The 17,641-nt window shown below is 49.2% G+C and overlaps 1 protein-coding gene across 3 annotated transcripts in view; it reads right to left on the minus strand.

The window, feature by feature from the left end:
- LOC119396251 (rho GTPase-activating protein 20) overlaps positions 1-17,641 on the minus strand; it is a 666,225-nt gene that overhangs the window by 49,217 nt on the left and 599,367 nt on the right. For all 3 annotated transcript variants that reach the window (XM_037663375.2, XM_049417017.1, XM_049417018.1), the window contains one exon: positions 226-336. In XM_037663375.2, the coding sequence (XP_037519303.1) occupies positions 226-336 (111 nt within the window). The remainder of the gene's footprint in view (positions 1-225; positions 337-17,641) is intronic.

Here is a 17,641-nt window from a genome sequence, read left to right on the forward strand (position 1 = left end):
TATGCCAGCCGTTTAGCAGCCAAGAGACATAGGAACTTGCTATCGCGAATCCTTTCTGTTGAAATGTTACCAATGAGCCACTAAGTTTTTTTTGTTTTTTTTTTTTGCTTGCTCATTTTATCTTAGAGAGGAGGGGGGGAGGGGTATATCGGATATATTCATTACGCAGTTTCATTTAATAAGTAGCAACAACAGGATGCCTTAGCGCAGAGTAACAATACTCACGCTTTTTGCCTTCTGCGCCGCCTTGGTGAGGTCGTTGTAGTCTGGGTGGTGCTTGGGCGTAGCTGAGGCCAGCTGCGACAGGTACTGCTCATACTGCAGCAGACGCTCCAACTGCAAGACAAGAAAGCGACCAATTAGAATGCGCGGAACGACAGCCGCGAAACGTGAGCACACACGAATAAGATATTACGCGTCGCATATATACGACACCACTTCGAACAATGTCGGCGGGGCCGGAATACGGACACCGGATCACCCACCACGGACACAGTTACTGTCTCGTTCGTGGCGATGATCCGTCCTGGGACGTACTTTGTAACAATCGATTTTACTTTGCCCTTTCTACATTTCTGCCTACTTAGCTGCCGTGCTGGGTTGTCGGATCAGCTTATAACGGAAACGCGGATGGTGTCTGAGCCATGTTCCACCATGAATTACCGATGGCGAAATGTAAATAATAATCACTGTTGGGGTATTACGTCCCAAAACAACGATATGATTATGAGAGACACCGTAATGCAGGGCTCCGGAAATGTCGACCCCCTATAGGGTTCTTTAACGTGCACCGAAATCTAAGCACACGGGTCTCTAGCATTTCGTCTCCATCGGAATGTGGCCGCCGCGGCCGGGATTCGATCCCGCAACCTGCGGGTCAGCAGTCAAGGGCTAAATGAAAATAAAAATAGCACTGTGATGTACCTTTACAAACCAAGGCCCGTGCGGTCGAACTTGCAATAATCCACTTCCTTGCAATAATCCAGCGTGCTTTTGTGGACACTAAAATTCCTCAGTGTAGTCACATTCAATTTATATAGCTGGCGTTTCAAGCCAATCGGAGAAGCCGTAGCAACTCTGCGGGTCAATCAGATTTCGCATGATGGTGGATCCGATAACACGACGGTATTTGACAATGACCACTCCCGCAATTCTTTTCTTGTTAGCCGCATGTCGCGCATATACTGGTAGACGCCGGCTTTATTTGTAGCAGCACAGAAGTGTTCCAGCCAACAAGCGAATCCATTGTCCCCCTACAATGTGTGTAACTTTGACAGGTAACTTGATGGCAGAACAGCGCAAAATACGGAACAGTGAAACACACGGGACACAACGTTTCAATGTCCGTATAGTTCGCGCTATTTTGCCGTAATGTTCATGAATCAACCAGCCCACCTAAGAATCCTTTAGACAAATTACGTTTGCAAACTGTATCGTTCTCATTCCGGTGGACGTCACACGACGCCATGACGACCAGCGAGCGGCGCTGCACCACAGGGAACCCCCATTAACGTATTCAAAGTGTTTCGCGAGAATCCCGAAGCGACCCCACGCGGCGAGCGTCGACAGCACCGTATAAGGTCACACTCTTCAACTCGGAGAGGCAATGCCACGGAAAATGCGGCTGGAGCAATCGACGGTCACGACCGAACGAAAAAAGTTAAACACGACAGTCAGGTCCGCGGAATACCGTCTGTTAATTCGCTCGTCTCGGCTCTACGTCGCAGTCGCAAAAGACGTGAAGTTCACTCGTGCACAAAGAAACGCATAAGAGCACACGGGAACGTGGGGCCAGGGTGTCCGAGCACGAGTCGTCACGCCGTCCTTCCTTCCGGCGTATGAAGGCATCAGAGAGAGAGAGAGAGAACTCCGCACGGCCTCGTTTTTACGTCAGCCGCCGCTGACAACGCGCGCAAATTCGTGTCGCCGACTGGACTGCGCCGCCGCAGCGGCTGTCCGCGACCAGGCAAGTAGTCCGCCACCATCACGCTCGCCGTATGAGGTCGAGTCACGACAATCTTGTGCAATCAGTGTTCGTTGTCGGCACTATACTGTCTATGCGTATATACTCACTCGACCATGTTTTGTTTTGTTTGTTTTCGAGCGCCTATGCACCTCATCAAGACACTTTTTTCAAGCGTCTATGCACCCCATCAAGACACGCGCGCATCAAGGCACCACGGATGCGTTGACTCTTCCTCCTCCTTCTCCTCTACTTCTCATGACAGAAGAGATGGGGCACGCTAAAAGGTTCTCGAGAAAGAAGAAGGCACAATGAAGACGCGACTCCCTCGTCTTCCGTATAGACATCGTATACGCTTTCCGTAGACGTCGTCTTCGAGATGCCGCCACTCACGGCGGCGACGAGTGCGAAGCAAAATAGCGGGGTGGTTCTCGCGGGGCAAACATTCCGCGTCGACAAACGAAGCCGGTCCCCCGGCATCGCCTGACCGAAAGAAAAAAAATATATATATATATTGTCAGGACGACGCCTTTCATCGCGCCGAACGGCGCCGGCAATCAGGTAGCAACAGTGTAGCAGCACGATGAGGCGCGTGCAGCGTGTTTGTTCGTATAATTAATAGCTCCCCGCAGTGCTTCAATATGAGACGGCGCTGCGCGTTCTTTCGGGAGTGTTCCGTCACCTGCGGAGTAAGTGCGTGTACGCGACGAACGACAATCACTCCGGCTTTATCTTAGGCATGCGAGGCCTTCTTGAAGGGATGTATACATAGACCGACTGTTTTCCAGAACGTATACGATCCCATTCACTCACTACACACATGGACGGCCACTTGCGTAAGTCGCGCAAAACGATCCAGTTGAAACTTCCGCACGCAAAAGTTCCGCGACATGTTCACAGCATTAGCTATTTATAAACGCCTCCTCTCTGGGCTGTGGCACGGGAGTACAAAGGCTGACGTCACTGCCCGGGCAATGCGTGTTCGCTGGGTCACGCCCGTTTACCACTGCCCAGAGGGGATTATGGCGACACCCATGGAGAGAGCCTTCTGTACCTAAAAAGGTGTGCATATGCAGATGCCCACTTATCATTACAGTTATTGCTGTGAAATCTCGATCAACATGCAAATACTCGAACACGACAAGGACCGGTCCTCTGAGAGTCTTTAACTGTGTTTGCGAGAGAGCAAGCACAATAAGAACAAAAGCGTATCGGGTATCGACATTTCTCGGCCTTGTGTTTGCAAGAACATCTATCCACGCTCACGACAACGTTACAAGCGATCGCACCGAAAAAAAAACAAACAGAAAATATTCAGCTCACCGCGCCAGCAGGACGTCAGTCAAGCGGGGATCTATTATATTCGCCGGGAGGAAAATGATTCCCCCTCCGCCGCGGTTGCTTAATACGTCTAGAACAATAGAAATATGCAACCTATAGCTGCGATGTTTTCCAAAGCGAGCGCTGCTCTTCCTTGCCTGAATGCGCGGATGGCGAGACAGACAATGCGCGGCTGGATACGATGTGTGCAGAATGATCGAGGGGGAGGAAGGCTGATACCGCGCTTTCTGGAAACATCTGTTCCGACGGCCTTGCTTCATCCCGTCAGTGCAGCGATCCTATTAGGGGCCGCTGCGTACGGCCCGACAACAAGAAAGCACTGGATAGTTAGAATTGTAGGATGACATATATCGCTCACATTCGTAGGCGTGCCATAGGCGTGTTCCGTCATTGTTCGATGTACAGAGTTATGGAAATGCAGGTTTTTGACGATTTCGGCGGCCGAGGACTCGTGATGTTTCGTTTCAGGAACGGTTTTACTTCTCGCATTTATCACCGGAAAGCCGGGGACCGAAGGCAGTTTGTTGTGAGCAACACGTCATTGTTCCATTGTTATTTTTTTGCATGCATTGCAACGTTTGTTTTAATTCGAGCTTGTCCAGAGTGGCGTGAAAGGGGGGGGGGGAGGTTCGTAAGGTGGGCGCGACGGTAAAATCCCCCCCCCCCCTTCCTCCCCAGTGGAGAACCCAGCAAACCCATGTGGTTACACTAACAGTTATAATAATAGTTATACAACAGTGTGATACGGTAGAGCGAGTGGAGACATCTTGCTACGAAGCATTCAAATGTAGAGCGAAGAGTTCTCCTGAAAAATGAGCTAACGTTCGTTTCATCTGCTATACCGTAAATCTGTAGGCAGTCCTTGCAACGCTTATGAAATTAAGTTTTGCGAAGATAACGAAGTAGGGGACAAATTTACCGAGTCTTCTACTCCGAACTTCATCGTCGCGATGTTTGATGTTCGGCTCGGATAGTTTTCCTGTTAGGGTTTCGTTTCCCTACAAAACTATACGCAGCGCAGACGAAAAAAAAAAAAAGTTGGAGCAGAAACTGTACGGCGCTCAAACCCAAAACAGGCTCCATATGTCGTTAAGAGATTTACGTACGTATCTGCCCGATTGCGCAGGAGGCAACGATAAAAGCCACCATACATCTACAGATTATAAAAGGATTGAGCTAATAATACGAAGCTGCATACGACACAACCAAATAGCGGAAAGCAATCAGGAACCTCGGCCCAATTACGGGAGCATTTATGGATCTGAAAATAGCGGCACGTAAGCCGATTGAAACAGCGCCATTGGGCACCGCCTTTAATACATCCGCGCATTGGAGGAAAACTGTACAAAAGCTCGGGCCCCGCTTTACGCCGATCGCTTAGGTGGCCTACAACCGGAAGTTACATCCGAGGAAGCGAAAAACGGAAGCAATAACTGAACGCAGAACGGAAGTTGAGAAACCGCAGGACGAGAGCACAAACTGCACAGGAAACAAGAAAACCGTGAATGCCTTGCTGCGGGCCAAAAAGAAAAAAAAAGGGGGAAAAAACACGTTCCTGCGAAAGCGCTGCTTTTGAAGACGAAATATATATTTTTTTTTCTCAGTGAAGGAAAATGGTGGTAATAGGGGCTGTATATAGAACTTGGCGCAGTTGGACACGCCATGTCATAAGAGCAAACACCACGTCAAGGAGCGCATAGGCTCTGTGGCTGCAGGAATGCGTATAAATTTACAGTGCAGTTGAAGTCAAGAACCAAACGAACTGTGTCAGCGTCTTCTATTTTTGTGACGTTCTGCGCTTTTTCTCTCTTTTTTTTGCCACACACGTGCAAAGATGACTTATAGAGGGGAGAGTTGACCATCACGCGATGGTGGCTGCGTCTTCTTGAGGGAAGCAGTTAAGATTGGGTCGATGGAGGTGATCCCGATGGTTCGGATGATCGTGGCGACACGTTGAAGGACTGGACAGGCCCGGTTGCTCAGATCCTGGCAAACTTGAGTTTATTTACACACATTTTACACTTGATGGCAAAACAAAGGCCGGGGCGGCCACTGAACAGCTCTCGCGACAACAACTGGGCTGGACACGCACTAAGCGTTCAAGCCCTTAAGATTCTTCGTCCCTGGATCAGAGTCGGCGCCAAGCACGACCTCTGTGCCCTCCGCAATCTATCCGTCGAGCACCAAGCTATCCTCTCTTCTCTCCTATTTCCTCCTTTAAATCCCCCTGTCTCGTCTGAGACCGCCTTATGGGACCAACCCTTTTCGATGCTCCACATGAAGCAAAGAACTTTGTTTCTCTCGAGACATGTCTTCGCCTCCACGTTTTCACGCTTTGCTGCCCTCACTATGCGGCATACCAACTAAAGACGCCGTCAATCACATACACAGTCAAAGTACACTGAAATACACCACACCAACGTACCTAGTTTACATTGCCGTCTCGAGTCTTGTCTGCGACAAAGTGCCGCCGCCTGTTGCAATTACCGCAAAACCACGTCGTCAGTGCTCATTCAGTGAGGACCGTCGCGACGGCGACACATTCTTTGCGTTGTCAGTCTCTGTGAGACCGCTTCCGCCGCACGGGTGACTCCGCCGCGAAAGGAGCTGTCGACAAAAGGTCGCGGGGTTCGGCTACAAAGGCGCGGGTAGGGGCGAACCAAGGAGGTTTAAACCTCCTTGGGGCGAACGGCCCAATGGCCCGTCGGAGCGGCCGCTTTTCATCAAGGGCGCCGTTTACCGATTAACCTCAGTCTACCTCAGTCGGGCGCCGTCTACCGATTAACCATCGTTGACCCGCACCGGTAAAATCTTCCCGCGAACATAACTGAAGCGAACCCGGTTTTCGATTCCAAATCGAAAATATCGCTCTGAAAATTTCGGTAATCGTACGGCGAACCAAAACCGACGTGAAAAAGAAAATGACGGCGCGGTGCCGGCTAACTAAATTCGTAACGAGCAATAAGAAAATGTATGCAGCCCGTAAGGCTCAGAAGGTGAAATCGTCAGTGCACAAAATAAAATTTCATCCGAGGAATTTCGCAGGATGGGAGAGGTTTCGTGAAAAGAAAAGAAAATTAATTAACTGCCTGAACCAAGCGGATCATTCGCGCGCTGCGCTTAAACACCATCGTGAACTGCCACTAATTTCTAGAAAACTCGCCTTTGGCTGTTTTGAACAGCATGTACTGTATCTTTTTTTGGATATTCGTACTGTTCGCGCCCCACTCATCATATATTGTCGAACATCTCCCTCAATCCTTTTGTAAAACGGACCGTTCATATGTCTGTCATCCCTTCCGTACCTCTTTGTTCCAACAGATAAATAAAAATATCGAAGTCTTCAACGCAGTTGTACATTTTCACTTTATTTATCGTGTATGTTAATTCTGTTTCTCACTTGCCTCCCTAAAACTACGGCCTGCACAAAAAGTATACGACAACTCGCATCTTGTACTGTAAGACGCTGGGAAGCTGAGATGTGCACATCATGTATCTTCCTATAGTATATGCCTAAAATAAACTTAGAAGACACACCTACGAAGTTACTGAGAACTAAGCAACCAGCGCCTGCCTGTACGGTGTTACGCAGTCCGTGAAAACGCGCCGAGACAAAGTGAGAGGCCGTACTGCAAACTCGTAAAACTTTCCGTATACGCGACTGCGTACAAAGCGGGCAAGACTCATCTTCTGCAGCTATATCTTCTGGCGAATACATAATCATACACAGCGGCGGCAGCGACGGGCTTGCTCCATCCACCACGGCGCGACCTGGAAAAAGCCAGGGTCATCGCTTCCAGGAACAGCCGCCCTCGAGATATCCGTGCGTCATTGGACGAGCGCGCGAGAAACGTTTTTGCCACCGCGAGTGAATCCATGAAGTGAAGAAGCTCGCCGATGCGGAAAGCGCAGCGCCGACGCGGCGTCTCCGACGTGGTTTTCTTTTTTTTTTTTTTTTTATGATCGCGGCCCCGCGTTTCTCTCAACGAGCGTAGAAGCGACTCGAGATTCAACGTATACAGCGAAGCGCATGTGCCTGTGATGAAAGCTGAGCCTCTAATTGCCGTTTGTCGAAGACCGGTGAGTCTTGAAAGCAGCGCCGGCGCACAAAAGACGGTCGGGCGTCTGAATGTGGTGGCGGAAGATGGGAAGACACCGAAGATACACATGATCGGCAAATTAAAAATGCCAACTGCGTTCTCTTGTCTCACTTGCTTAAGGCCGACTGGTGCGCTGCAGCAGTTCGACGTCGCGTTGAGTCACCCCCACTGCACAGACTTGTGCGTATTTCACAGCTTTTCTGCGCTGTTTTGAAGCGCGATGGTGGTTTCAGGTTAGTAAGTACGCTTACATCTCAAGCCAATAAGGGAGCACGGCACAGAATCGTGGGAGTAGGCGAGGGAGTAGTCGCCAATTAAGGAGGGAGAGCCAAAAGAGCCGAAAGGAAAGGCCACCCAAAACCGCTTAGTGGGGTCAGTGACCTCCAGTTGTTGGCGTACCTCTCCCTCCATTAGTAAAAAGTGGTACTGGAAATCGAACCCAGGCCCTCCCGCACAGGAGAAGGACGCTCCAACCACTCGACCACCGCGAACTTTGACGAAGATATCAGTGGGAACGAGGGACGGACATCACAAGGAAAGGAGCCGCCACGGAAGGGTTCCCAGGCACAACTTCGTGCTTTCGCACTGTGTTCGACGCGCCACTGTGTACTACAGTAAACGCATGGCGACAGTCATGTATGGGGGATTAGCGAAGCCTTCATCATCTCTTCTCCCAGGATAGCGCGTGGTCTTTGATCTGCCAATGAGCCACCGCCGCCATGAAGGGCAAAGGAGCCAAATGTGCCACGCACAAACATCAAACGACGTGCGCCAAGAAGGCTTGAAAGACGTCAAGGTTTTCGAAGCTGATGTAGACGTCACCCACAGAGGCTCTTCCGGCGTGGCCCCAAGACGCTGCCGGCGACGCCTCCATCCGTCACTTTCACACCTAGCTCTCGTGACATGCTCGGGAAGGAACGACGATGGGGAACCCCGCCTAGAGTCTGGAAGCTCGGGCGGTCACATATCTACGCATACCACGGATTCACTCATGCATACTTTACGTGCGCACATGCGCAAATCCGAAAGAAAAATAAATACTTCAGCGCTGTTGAGGTGATTGAAGCGTGGTGCATGCATCGTTGTAAACGCTGCCACGAATAAAAATAAAGCCATAATGACATTGCACGTTATGCGGATGAGAGAGTAATCCTCCAAGGCGGAAATTCTTCTGACAAGGTATCATTCGAGATTAGACAGGCGATGAGGAAAGACTACTGTCGTCAAGTCTGTGTGACAGAGGCCTGATGCGGAAGCATAGTTAGCAAATGAGCAATGACTTGGAAAAGAAACATGTAGCCACCTAAGATGTGCACAGTAGAGAGGGTTATGGGGTTAGACGACAGGTCGTCGAATTGCTATTGACTCTTTATCACCATCAATCGTAACTGAGAAGTTAACATCCATAAGCCTGATACTTGCAACTCGGCGCTTAGTCTGACCAGCCTTATCCATCAAAAATGATGATGAATGATGATAGTGACTGCCCTTTGTAACGCGTACGTACGTACGCGTTACAAAGGCATATTGAAACTTTCCGTATGCCATTCCAATAATTCCATATGTTCCATACGGAATCCACATGTTTTCCGTATATTTTCCATATATTTTCCGTATGTTTCCGTAAGATTGTTACGGAAACATACGGAATTATTGGAATGGCCATATGGAACGTTTCAGTAGTCGGCAGCCCCATTCGATGAATAACACATAAAGTTGGAACGGCTAAAAGCAGTTTTAACCAAAAGCGACTAGCCAAATTTCTCGTGCCTTTAGAGATGCATGCCAACCGCTAAAACGACTCCCTTTTCTGCTGCGGGCAACTATACTCCATGGCATCCGCAACTCAGATGCCACGGAGTCGCTCGTCCGCCCTCTCTCTATGAGCGCCTCGAAGGCGCGCAGCGGAAAGAATGCGTGGGCGTCGTAGACCACAGAAACACGCAACATAGCCGTATCTCTGGCTTCCACAGCCCCGTCGCTGTCGACAGCTCTTGAGAGACGTGACGACGACGACGCCCAAAGGGAGAACGACGTTTCAGAGACTCTGCGGCGGGCGTGACGCGAAAGCTCCTTCACGCGTGCAGTAACACGAGACGAGTCGGAGAGTATCGCATGCCTCAAAGGCGTGCCTCGGGGCTGACGTTGGATGTAAAGCGAACGCACGCGGCGTGTAATGCGCGCACCCGCGCGAGCATGTCTCTATTCTCTAGAGAGAAGCCACGCACGCGTTCCGATCGTGACGCATCCGATCATGATGCGGCGGCGACGACGAGTGAAAGTGAATCCGAGTCGGTAGCAGCTCTTCTATATAGCCGCGCGTGTCGTGTACTTCGAGAAACCATCGGTGGCATCTCGGCTGTGTATACCGCGGGCGCAGCGGACCAGGAAATGCAGCTTCGGGCAAAGTGAATGGCCCGAAGTGAATGGACCGTGCTGCGGCCCACTGATACGTAGCGTCAAAGACGTGCGAACGACTTCGAAACGAAACTTAAATGGCTTACTTTCACTTGGTATACGCGCAGCTTCGTGTCAACGTCGATTTGCGGATCTCTTCGCGGCAACATTTGCCTTAATCGAATCGAATCAAAATGAGCTTCATTCACTGAAGAACAAAAAAAGAAAGTGCGTACAAACATATTTGGAGGAATCAGCCGGCGTGTCTAGCAGATCTTGCAACACAGAAAAATATAAAAGTTAGTAACGCGCATATTTGATCATGCACGGAGTGAAAAGGTTTTGAACATGCACAAGAGCTAATTTTACCTTATCGACATTGTTATCTACCAAAGGAAAGATAATACATTTCACTGAACGACAAGAAGCGTTTACATGCTAGTGCTATAGTACTTAGACTAACCCTAAGACAGAAGTATTTACTGTTATGAGAGAACATAGCATTCGCACTGTGAGTCCTCGGCTGCTTTGGTACCAGAACGACACGTAGGAAAAAGAAAAAAAAAACAACCAAGTTACGTGTCCTAGAAACGGTTTTGTGGCCTCTGACCCGGTCGTTATGGTACTTTATTATCAACAGCTGGAAACAAGCTCCGATGGGCGTACACTTATTCGATAAGCGCGTATATGTCGTTATCTTTCGATATGACGCATACATCTTCCTATATGAGCGTATTTAGCAGACAATGAGCAGATATTTCTATATAGTATATCACCAGAGGGACTTCACTACAGACAATTCATAATTGAGACGTCGCTGTGCGGTCCGTTGCCCGAGATGTAAACAATCTCGTTCCCGCAGAAACTGAAAGCGCGCGCGCCGACGCCAACGGGTCCCGCTTGAATTCATCCTGCGCAACGCGCTGCCAAACCAATCACGACTATCCGGATTTGGCCCTGCGAGAAAACCCTGGAAGTAAAAGCTGAAGGCCTCGAGCACGGCTGCTGCTCTCAATGTGGAGCGGCAGAAAGGAAACTGCAGCCGCGATTAAGCCAAGTCTGAACCGAATCGCCCCCAATAGATACGATTTTGGCCGTGTCTCTTGGAGTGAACTGCGGAGCAAGCGCGGGAGCTGGATAAACTGCGTCCGCGCGTAGACGAAGAGCGGCAGTGTATAGACACGAAATAAACGTACAAATGCGCGAGCACACAAACACATCGTCGAGCCAAGGTTCTGGCGCCAAACTAGCTCGTTGCCCTAATGGCATGCGATCGACCTCGACCACCTGGGGCAAGCAGCTGGGGGAGGGGAGGGGGGGGGGGCACCAAGGTCTCCTCCGCAGAACGCCGACCACTTCGCCAGTTGTGCAGATAGGTATTTGGAATCCTTATTCGATACCAATATTGTGCGCTTATAGAAGAAAGAAAGAAAGAAAGAAAGAAAGAAAGAAAGAAAGAAAGAAAGAAAGAAAGAAAGAAAGAAAGAAAGAAAGAAAGAAAGAAAGAAAGAAAGAAAGAAAGAAAGAAAGAAAGAAAGAAAGAAAGAAAGAAAGATCCTGCGTATAGTGCACTGGCTAAAGCAGCAAGTGCTCGACGAAATAGAGCTATCTCATGAGCCAAAGAGACGTTAGCGACGTGCCCTATTCATCATTACGCGCTTTTGAGTCTCGAGAATAAGTTCAGACGACGCGCGTTGCTTAGAGACTTTTAAGTTGTTGCAAAAGTCAAGCGATGCTTTCAAGCGCCGGTAATGAAAGCTGTTCAAGTATACGGAGCTCATTAGTGTTGGAAACCGCGCACAAGCGCTTTCTTGGCCAAGACCACGCGATTGAGATAGATGACCCTGAGTGGGAGTTTCTTAGAAGCGATAGCGGAGTGCATGACTGTGATTTTGATTCAACGATACATTAGCCGCTGTCTCGTGGAATGTTTTTTTTTTTCTTCTTCTGTTACCACACGGCCATCTATAAAACACTGCTCAACAACGTTTGAAAAGGCTAGTATCACTTCGATCTGGCTTCGAGATTTTTCCGTCGTCAACTGACCCCGGCCGCGATCACGAGACAATCTTGGGGCCCAGCTGGTCAAAGTTAATTGGGAGACATCCAGCATCATAGTGCTCGTCGTGTTCCCGCGTTTATTTCGGACGTTAAACTTCATCGTCAATCAAAACCATCTACAGTCGTCAGGTGAGCTTAAGTTCTTCGATGCAGGGAAATTAATCACCAGGGGGCGGCACTACAGCGCACATGCCAAGAACTCCGGAACTCGAGCAATGCATCGCGTGCTCGAGACGTTATACGGAGGCGTGTTCCTACGAGAACGTCCGAAGTGTTCAAGGTTGCAGACACCGACGAAGAAAAAACAAACTCACGGCGCATGCGCCGCACGAGATCAAACGGGCTAGCGAGCGATATGAACGCATTCTACCTCGACATATCACGCCGTCGCTATAGCGCGCGGACTAACTCACGTAGCGAAAGCGGTAGTGCTGGGTATAGTAGTATGCAACGGTGGGTGCGGAATCGCGTTCCAAGAATGCAGCGGCAACTTGTATGTACACGCGCGCGTACAAAGTACATAATACAAACGCGCGTGGCACGCCCACCAGCCCGTATTTGCGATCGCTGAGCGACTGGAAATATTAAGAACGAAAGAAAACGTAATGGGTGTAATGGTTCGGGTATGATTAACGACTATACCGGGAGTATACATACTGTATAGACGGTGCGGTCCGCGTATAGTTGGTATCGCACGAAACCTCCTTTCCCCTTGAACCCTCTCCTTCCTTCGCTGCAGCTTATACACGCGTACGTGGCGCAAGACAAATGGGAGAATGTCTAATTATTTGGAAATCCATCCGGGGCGTTAGCCACCGCGGCAACCGGAGAACAGGGTGTTCGCATGGATGCCTTGTTTGTAGCCAGCATAGCAGCGTGTACCTTCGGTGCTGCATAGCGCTGTTGATGATGGCGCGGTCCCAAGGTGAACCACCGCGCAAGGAAGTATAAACGTACAGCGTATAGAGACTCTCGGTGCGGGTAGGGACGAAGGAGCGCTGGTCTCCTCCGAGTATACATAGACAGCCAGGGACGCCGAGATGGTATTCTCGATATAACTGGATTTCTGAGGCATCCGAGGAGCGTCTCCATGTAGAAAGAAAGAGAGAAGATGCACAATACTCGTAAACAGTGGCCGCGTGCCGACATTTCCTGGCGTTTGACCATGGGCAGCGGCGGAGATGCAACGAGCCAACAATCTATGCAACGTGAGAAGCGAAAGCGACAGAAGCGAGTGGTTAGCCTCAGAATCGCGTTCAGGTTGGTCGTATTATCCTGCTGTCCTTCCTTCGTCCGATGGGTGTTCGGAAAAAAAAAAACACAGAAAGAAACGTGCCGGGTAATCCTAGGTGTCCTATAGTATAGTACACAGAGAGCGCGGATGAAGTTCGCTTGTCTCATCCTCCTCGTTTTTTTTTTTTTTCTTGTGCCCATGCTTTGTTGTGCTATCCTGATAATGATTTCATCCATAGACTGACCAACAAGCCGATATGGCCACCCTAGTTAAAGTTCGTGTGTTAGTTTCGGTGCGGAAAAAGTCTCCGTGTTCAAAACAAAATGGACAAAACAAAACAGAACGTCAGCGTTACGGATCAGGAAAAGATAACGCGCCAATAACAACCCCAGAACACGTGCGCACGGTTCATCGTCCGAAGCGTATATATAGGGTGAAGCACATTTTCGACGTTCGAAAGGAACGTTCGTTCGAGACGAGCCGATTTCCTCCCGTCAACGCGCTCAGCTGCGGTCGGTTGGTTACGGGACTTCCTCCTTACAACGAACGCAGACACCAGACATACACGCCTTCCTGAAACACAGTTGCGACAGTCTCGTACGCTTCATGATCGCGTCTGAGAAAGTGCGCTGCGTATATGCGCGGCCGTAACGGAAAACTATAGGGAAGAAAAGAAAGATGTCGAAGCCAAAGGGCATGAGCGGTCTCTAAATGAGCTTCAAAGGCGGGTACCGCGCGCGTTCTCTGCAACAACTTCTTCAAGTTGCCGTTATAAAGCAGCACGCCGACGACCGGCCGTTCGACGCTCATGCACTCACGAGGAAAAACTGGGCGAAGCCGAAGAAAATCTAAGCCGAAGGTCCACAGAAAGGTCAGCTTCGACCTTTGCTTTTTGAGGTCCCGCGGTATGGAGACGAGGAAGGCAGGTCGGACTTGAGGTGCACGGACGAGGTCTTTGGGCCGTCAATCATAAACCACACGCGTACGCCTATATTTAGCGGTCACTATTCGCGCGCGCAAGCACACGCAAGCTCCTGCAAGTGGACAACTGTCGCTGCTCAGTATGGATGGTTCTGAAAGCTGGAGGACTAGCAACGTGTAGGATAATGCTCGAAACGCTGCTCTCGCCCACACATGCAAGTACAGCTATGCCAGCCGGCATTATGTATAGCTCGTTGGTCACTCAGTCAGCGGAGCGCGTAGAACACGCTCGTGAAGAAAGAAAGAAACAAACAAAAACATAAGAAACCCCGAAGAAATGAGAGAAGCGCGGAAAGAACGCTTCAACACTTCTTCCGCGTAACATTTTTTTTTTTTTTTTTTTTTTTTGCAACGCCGAGCGGTCTGCCAGAAAGCACGCTATAGCCAGCCGAGCTTTCTGAGGCAATGACGTTCCTCGGCGCCTCTTATTTCTTTCCTCGTAAAAAAAAAAAAGAAAAAGAAAAACAAAAGAAAGCCATCGACCGTGTATAAGCGTCGTATACGATGCGGCTTCGCTTAGCCCTTGGCGTTTATGGATGGATGCGTGCGTTCAAGAAAAGACGTGCGCGCCCGAAAAGACGCGCGGCTTCGAAATCATGCACGCGTGTGCGCGCGTTTTTTTTTTTTCCCGCGAGCGTTGCGCACGGCGAGAAGTATTACACGAGCGCGAAGAGGAAATTACGGTAAGAAAGAAAAGGATGGGAATAAAAAAAATAAAGGCACGTGCATAGCCAGGCTCGAGGCCACTTGGGTGACTGACTTCGCTACTTGAGGTATACCTGAGGTATCCAACTATTCTTACGAGTCACTGTTACCAGGGTATTACCATGGCCGAGTACCTCCTTGTAGATGGATGGATGCTATGAGAGTCCCCTTTGAACGCTTCCTTATGCTATATATACTGGTGGCGCCACCACGCGGTCGCGATTGGCAGCACATGAAGCCCCCCCCCCCCCTCCCCCCCCCAATCTCCCGCCTTCTCCCATCGTTACGGAGAAGTTTAGTGAGCGAACAGTTCTGCTATTACAACGTATGCTAAACATATGAGAGCACCACGTTTAGTATATTAACCTATGCATTCGCCATATCTCTGATATTTCCTTTATGCTCTTTCTCTCAGTCGCGAACCTGAGTCTTGTAACACTGCACACTCGATGATTCCCGGTTTGCGGGATCGTTTTAATGCATCATCGTTCCTTTCTTTTTTGCGGAACACTGAAATCCAATCATACACCTTCGCTTGTGAACCGTGAAGCAATTCCTTCACCCGCTGTATACCGGATTCGCAATGAAGCACGAAGACAGGGTAAAGTTGTAGAAGTAGAGGCGCAGTCAGTCTGTCATTCGCCGAAAGGCATGAACTGTCGAAGCTGACGAACGAGAAGTGGAGAAAAGAAAAAAGAAAAAAAGGATAAGATGAACTCAGAAGAAGAGGAGGCGTCTGTCTGTCCCACATACGCCTTTTCCTTCAACGTGGCGGCGCGAGTGCTCAGTCGGCGTTGAAATGAAGAGCGGGAGGGAAAAGCAAACAAAGATAGAAAAAGCAGCAACGAAAACCCACGACAAAGGTGACACGACTTGTAAGATGAAGACGGGCATGCACCGCTTGGAAGCCGTTTCGTTTTCGCTTTCTTTCTCGTGAGTAGCGTAATCGAAACGGCCTACGCTTATGTTTTCCATTTCTTCATTTTTTTTTTTGCGTCTGTATCGCAGATACACTAATTTATTGATTGCCTCGCGTTGCGGGAGCCGCGCTATTCGGAGAGTTCATCGCGTCGATTACACGGACTTCAGAAACGGCCTAATAGCATTGTTTGTTCGTTTGCTTGTTTGTTTGTTTGTTTGCTTGTTTGTGGTGATCCCAAAGGTAATTTAGCTCTACAAGTCTATCTCTAACTCGTACCAAGGACTTATATGTATACTATGAAGTCGATGCTTTGGTCTGGTTTATCAAATTGACGCTCAACCGCGAACTTCCAGTGTTTTCTGGTCTACGCTTGCTTTAAAAAGCACATCCTTCATATTTCTATATTAAAACAATGTTCCTGCAGCGCAACCTCGAGACTACGGCCATGGACTCGGCAGTGCAAGACAAACCGTGGAAAGCGGCCAAGGCGAGTCCTTCCGCGTTAGTGAACATCCCTTGACTCGTTTGGTCAAAGCACCAAGCGAAACCAGACGTACGCATCTAGTTGCAGCCTATAATGACGCACATGCTCAGGAAAGCTATACAATGCGCTTCGCGTTACCTCCATTAACGCAGTTCAAGGGAGACCGGCCTCTCCGCTATATACGAAGCCGCACTCTTCGACGTAAACCTGATCCACGCGGCGAAACAACGTAGACGGGATACACTGTGTTCCATACCGCGTACGCGAGAAGGCTGGTTTAATTCGCCCTGCTCGCAAACGAAGCTGCAAGGACATTGTGCGCGAGCTGAACAATGCGCTTCATGATATGCTTGAGGCCAGCCACGCACTTATCTTTGCAGGTGGAGGCAATCGCTGATAACACTGCGTATAGCAAAGTCTTCTATTAATTCAATAAGTTAGAATACATGCCCCAATATTCGTCAAAACAACTATTTTGTCATAATAAACCGCGCTGCCGCAGAAGCATTTTCTTCCTTTATTAGTTAACAAACATTAGACGTTCGGGCACAAAAGGTCTAGTTACATGTTTGTTTTCATCCTTAGCTATGAGTTAAAACAGCCACGCTATTCCAAATCATATCCGAAGAAAAGCAACGAAATATTTCAGTGTCAAACATAATAAAAACACTCAGGAAGCAAGTTTAAACATCACGGATCAAAATAATGAGAAAAAGAAAAAGTATTGAACGTAAGCGTGGGCAACATAAGCAGGTCCTGGGAACCGCATGAAAATTAAAGCTAAAAGGTACGCATAAACTACTTCTCACATGGAATTGTTCCAAGTAGCTATTCACGAGGAAACCCAGTAAATCACTGAGATTTAATCTCCGTTTCTTGCCTCCCGACCACCTCGTCTCCAAGACCGGCCCTCATTTGGACGATTAGAAGAAAACAAAAATTTCAGCCTAATTTACCATTTGCGTGTTCTCGAGCCTGCATACCGACAGACAAAAAAAAAAGTAAAAAAAGGAAGCTGCTATAGGTTAAGCGACGTAAATTACGCTTCACGGCGTAGCTCGAAAGATTGCGAAGATATAAGCGAGTACCTTATTGCGTGCTACTGGCGCGCTAGGAGTGGGTCAAACGGATGCGCTACGAACGCGCTAAACATCGGTAGCCGGGACGAGAGTCATCTGATCATCGCGTGAGTAAGGAAGGACGTAGCGCCCTCCCTCTCCTCTTCCTCCTCCTTTCTACGTATTACAAAGACGGAGTGATTAGCTCAGTCTAGCGTCCTCCGTTCCATGACGACGGCGCTCACTCTCTGCTGCCCACTCACCCCATTTCTCATGACATACATACACGCCGGAATTGCATATAACGTGGGCTGACGCTGTAGAGAGGAAATCACGACCAAATCACGGCCACCAATGCGTTTTCGCAGAATCGCGGACACGGACAGCGTCCCGTA

The sequence above is a fragment of the Rhipicephalus sanguineus genome, chromosome 6 (genome assembly GCF_013339695.2).
Source record: "Rhipicephalus sanguineus isolate Rsan-2018 chromosome 6, BIME_Rsan_1.4, whole genome shotgun sequence".
NCBI lineage: Eukaryota > Metazoa > Arthropoda > Arachnida > Ixodida > Ixodidae > Rhipicephalus > Rhipicephalus sanguineus.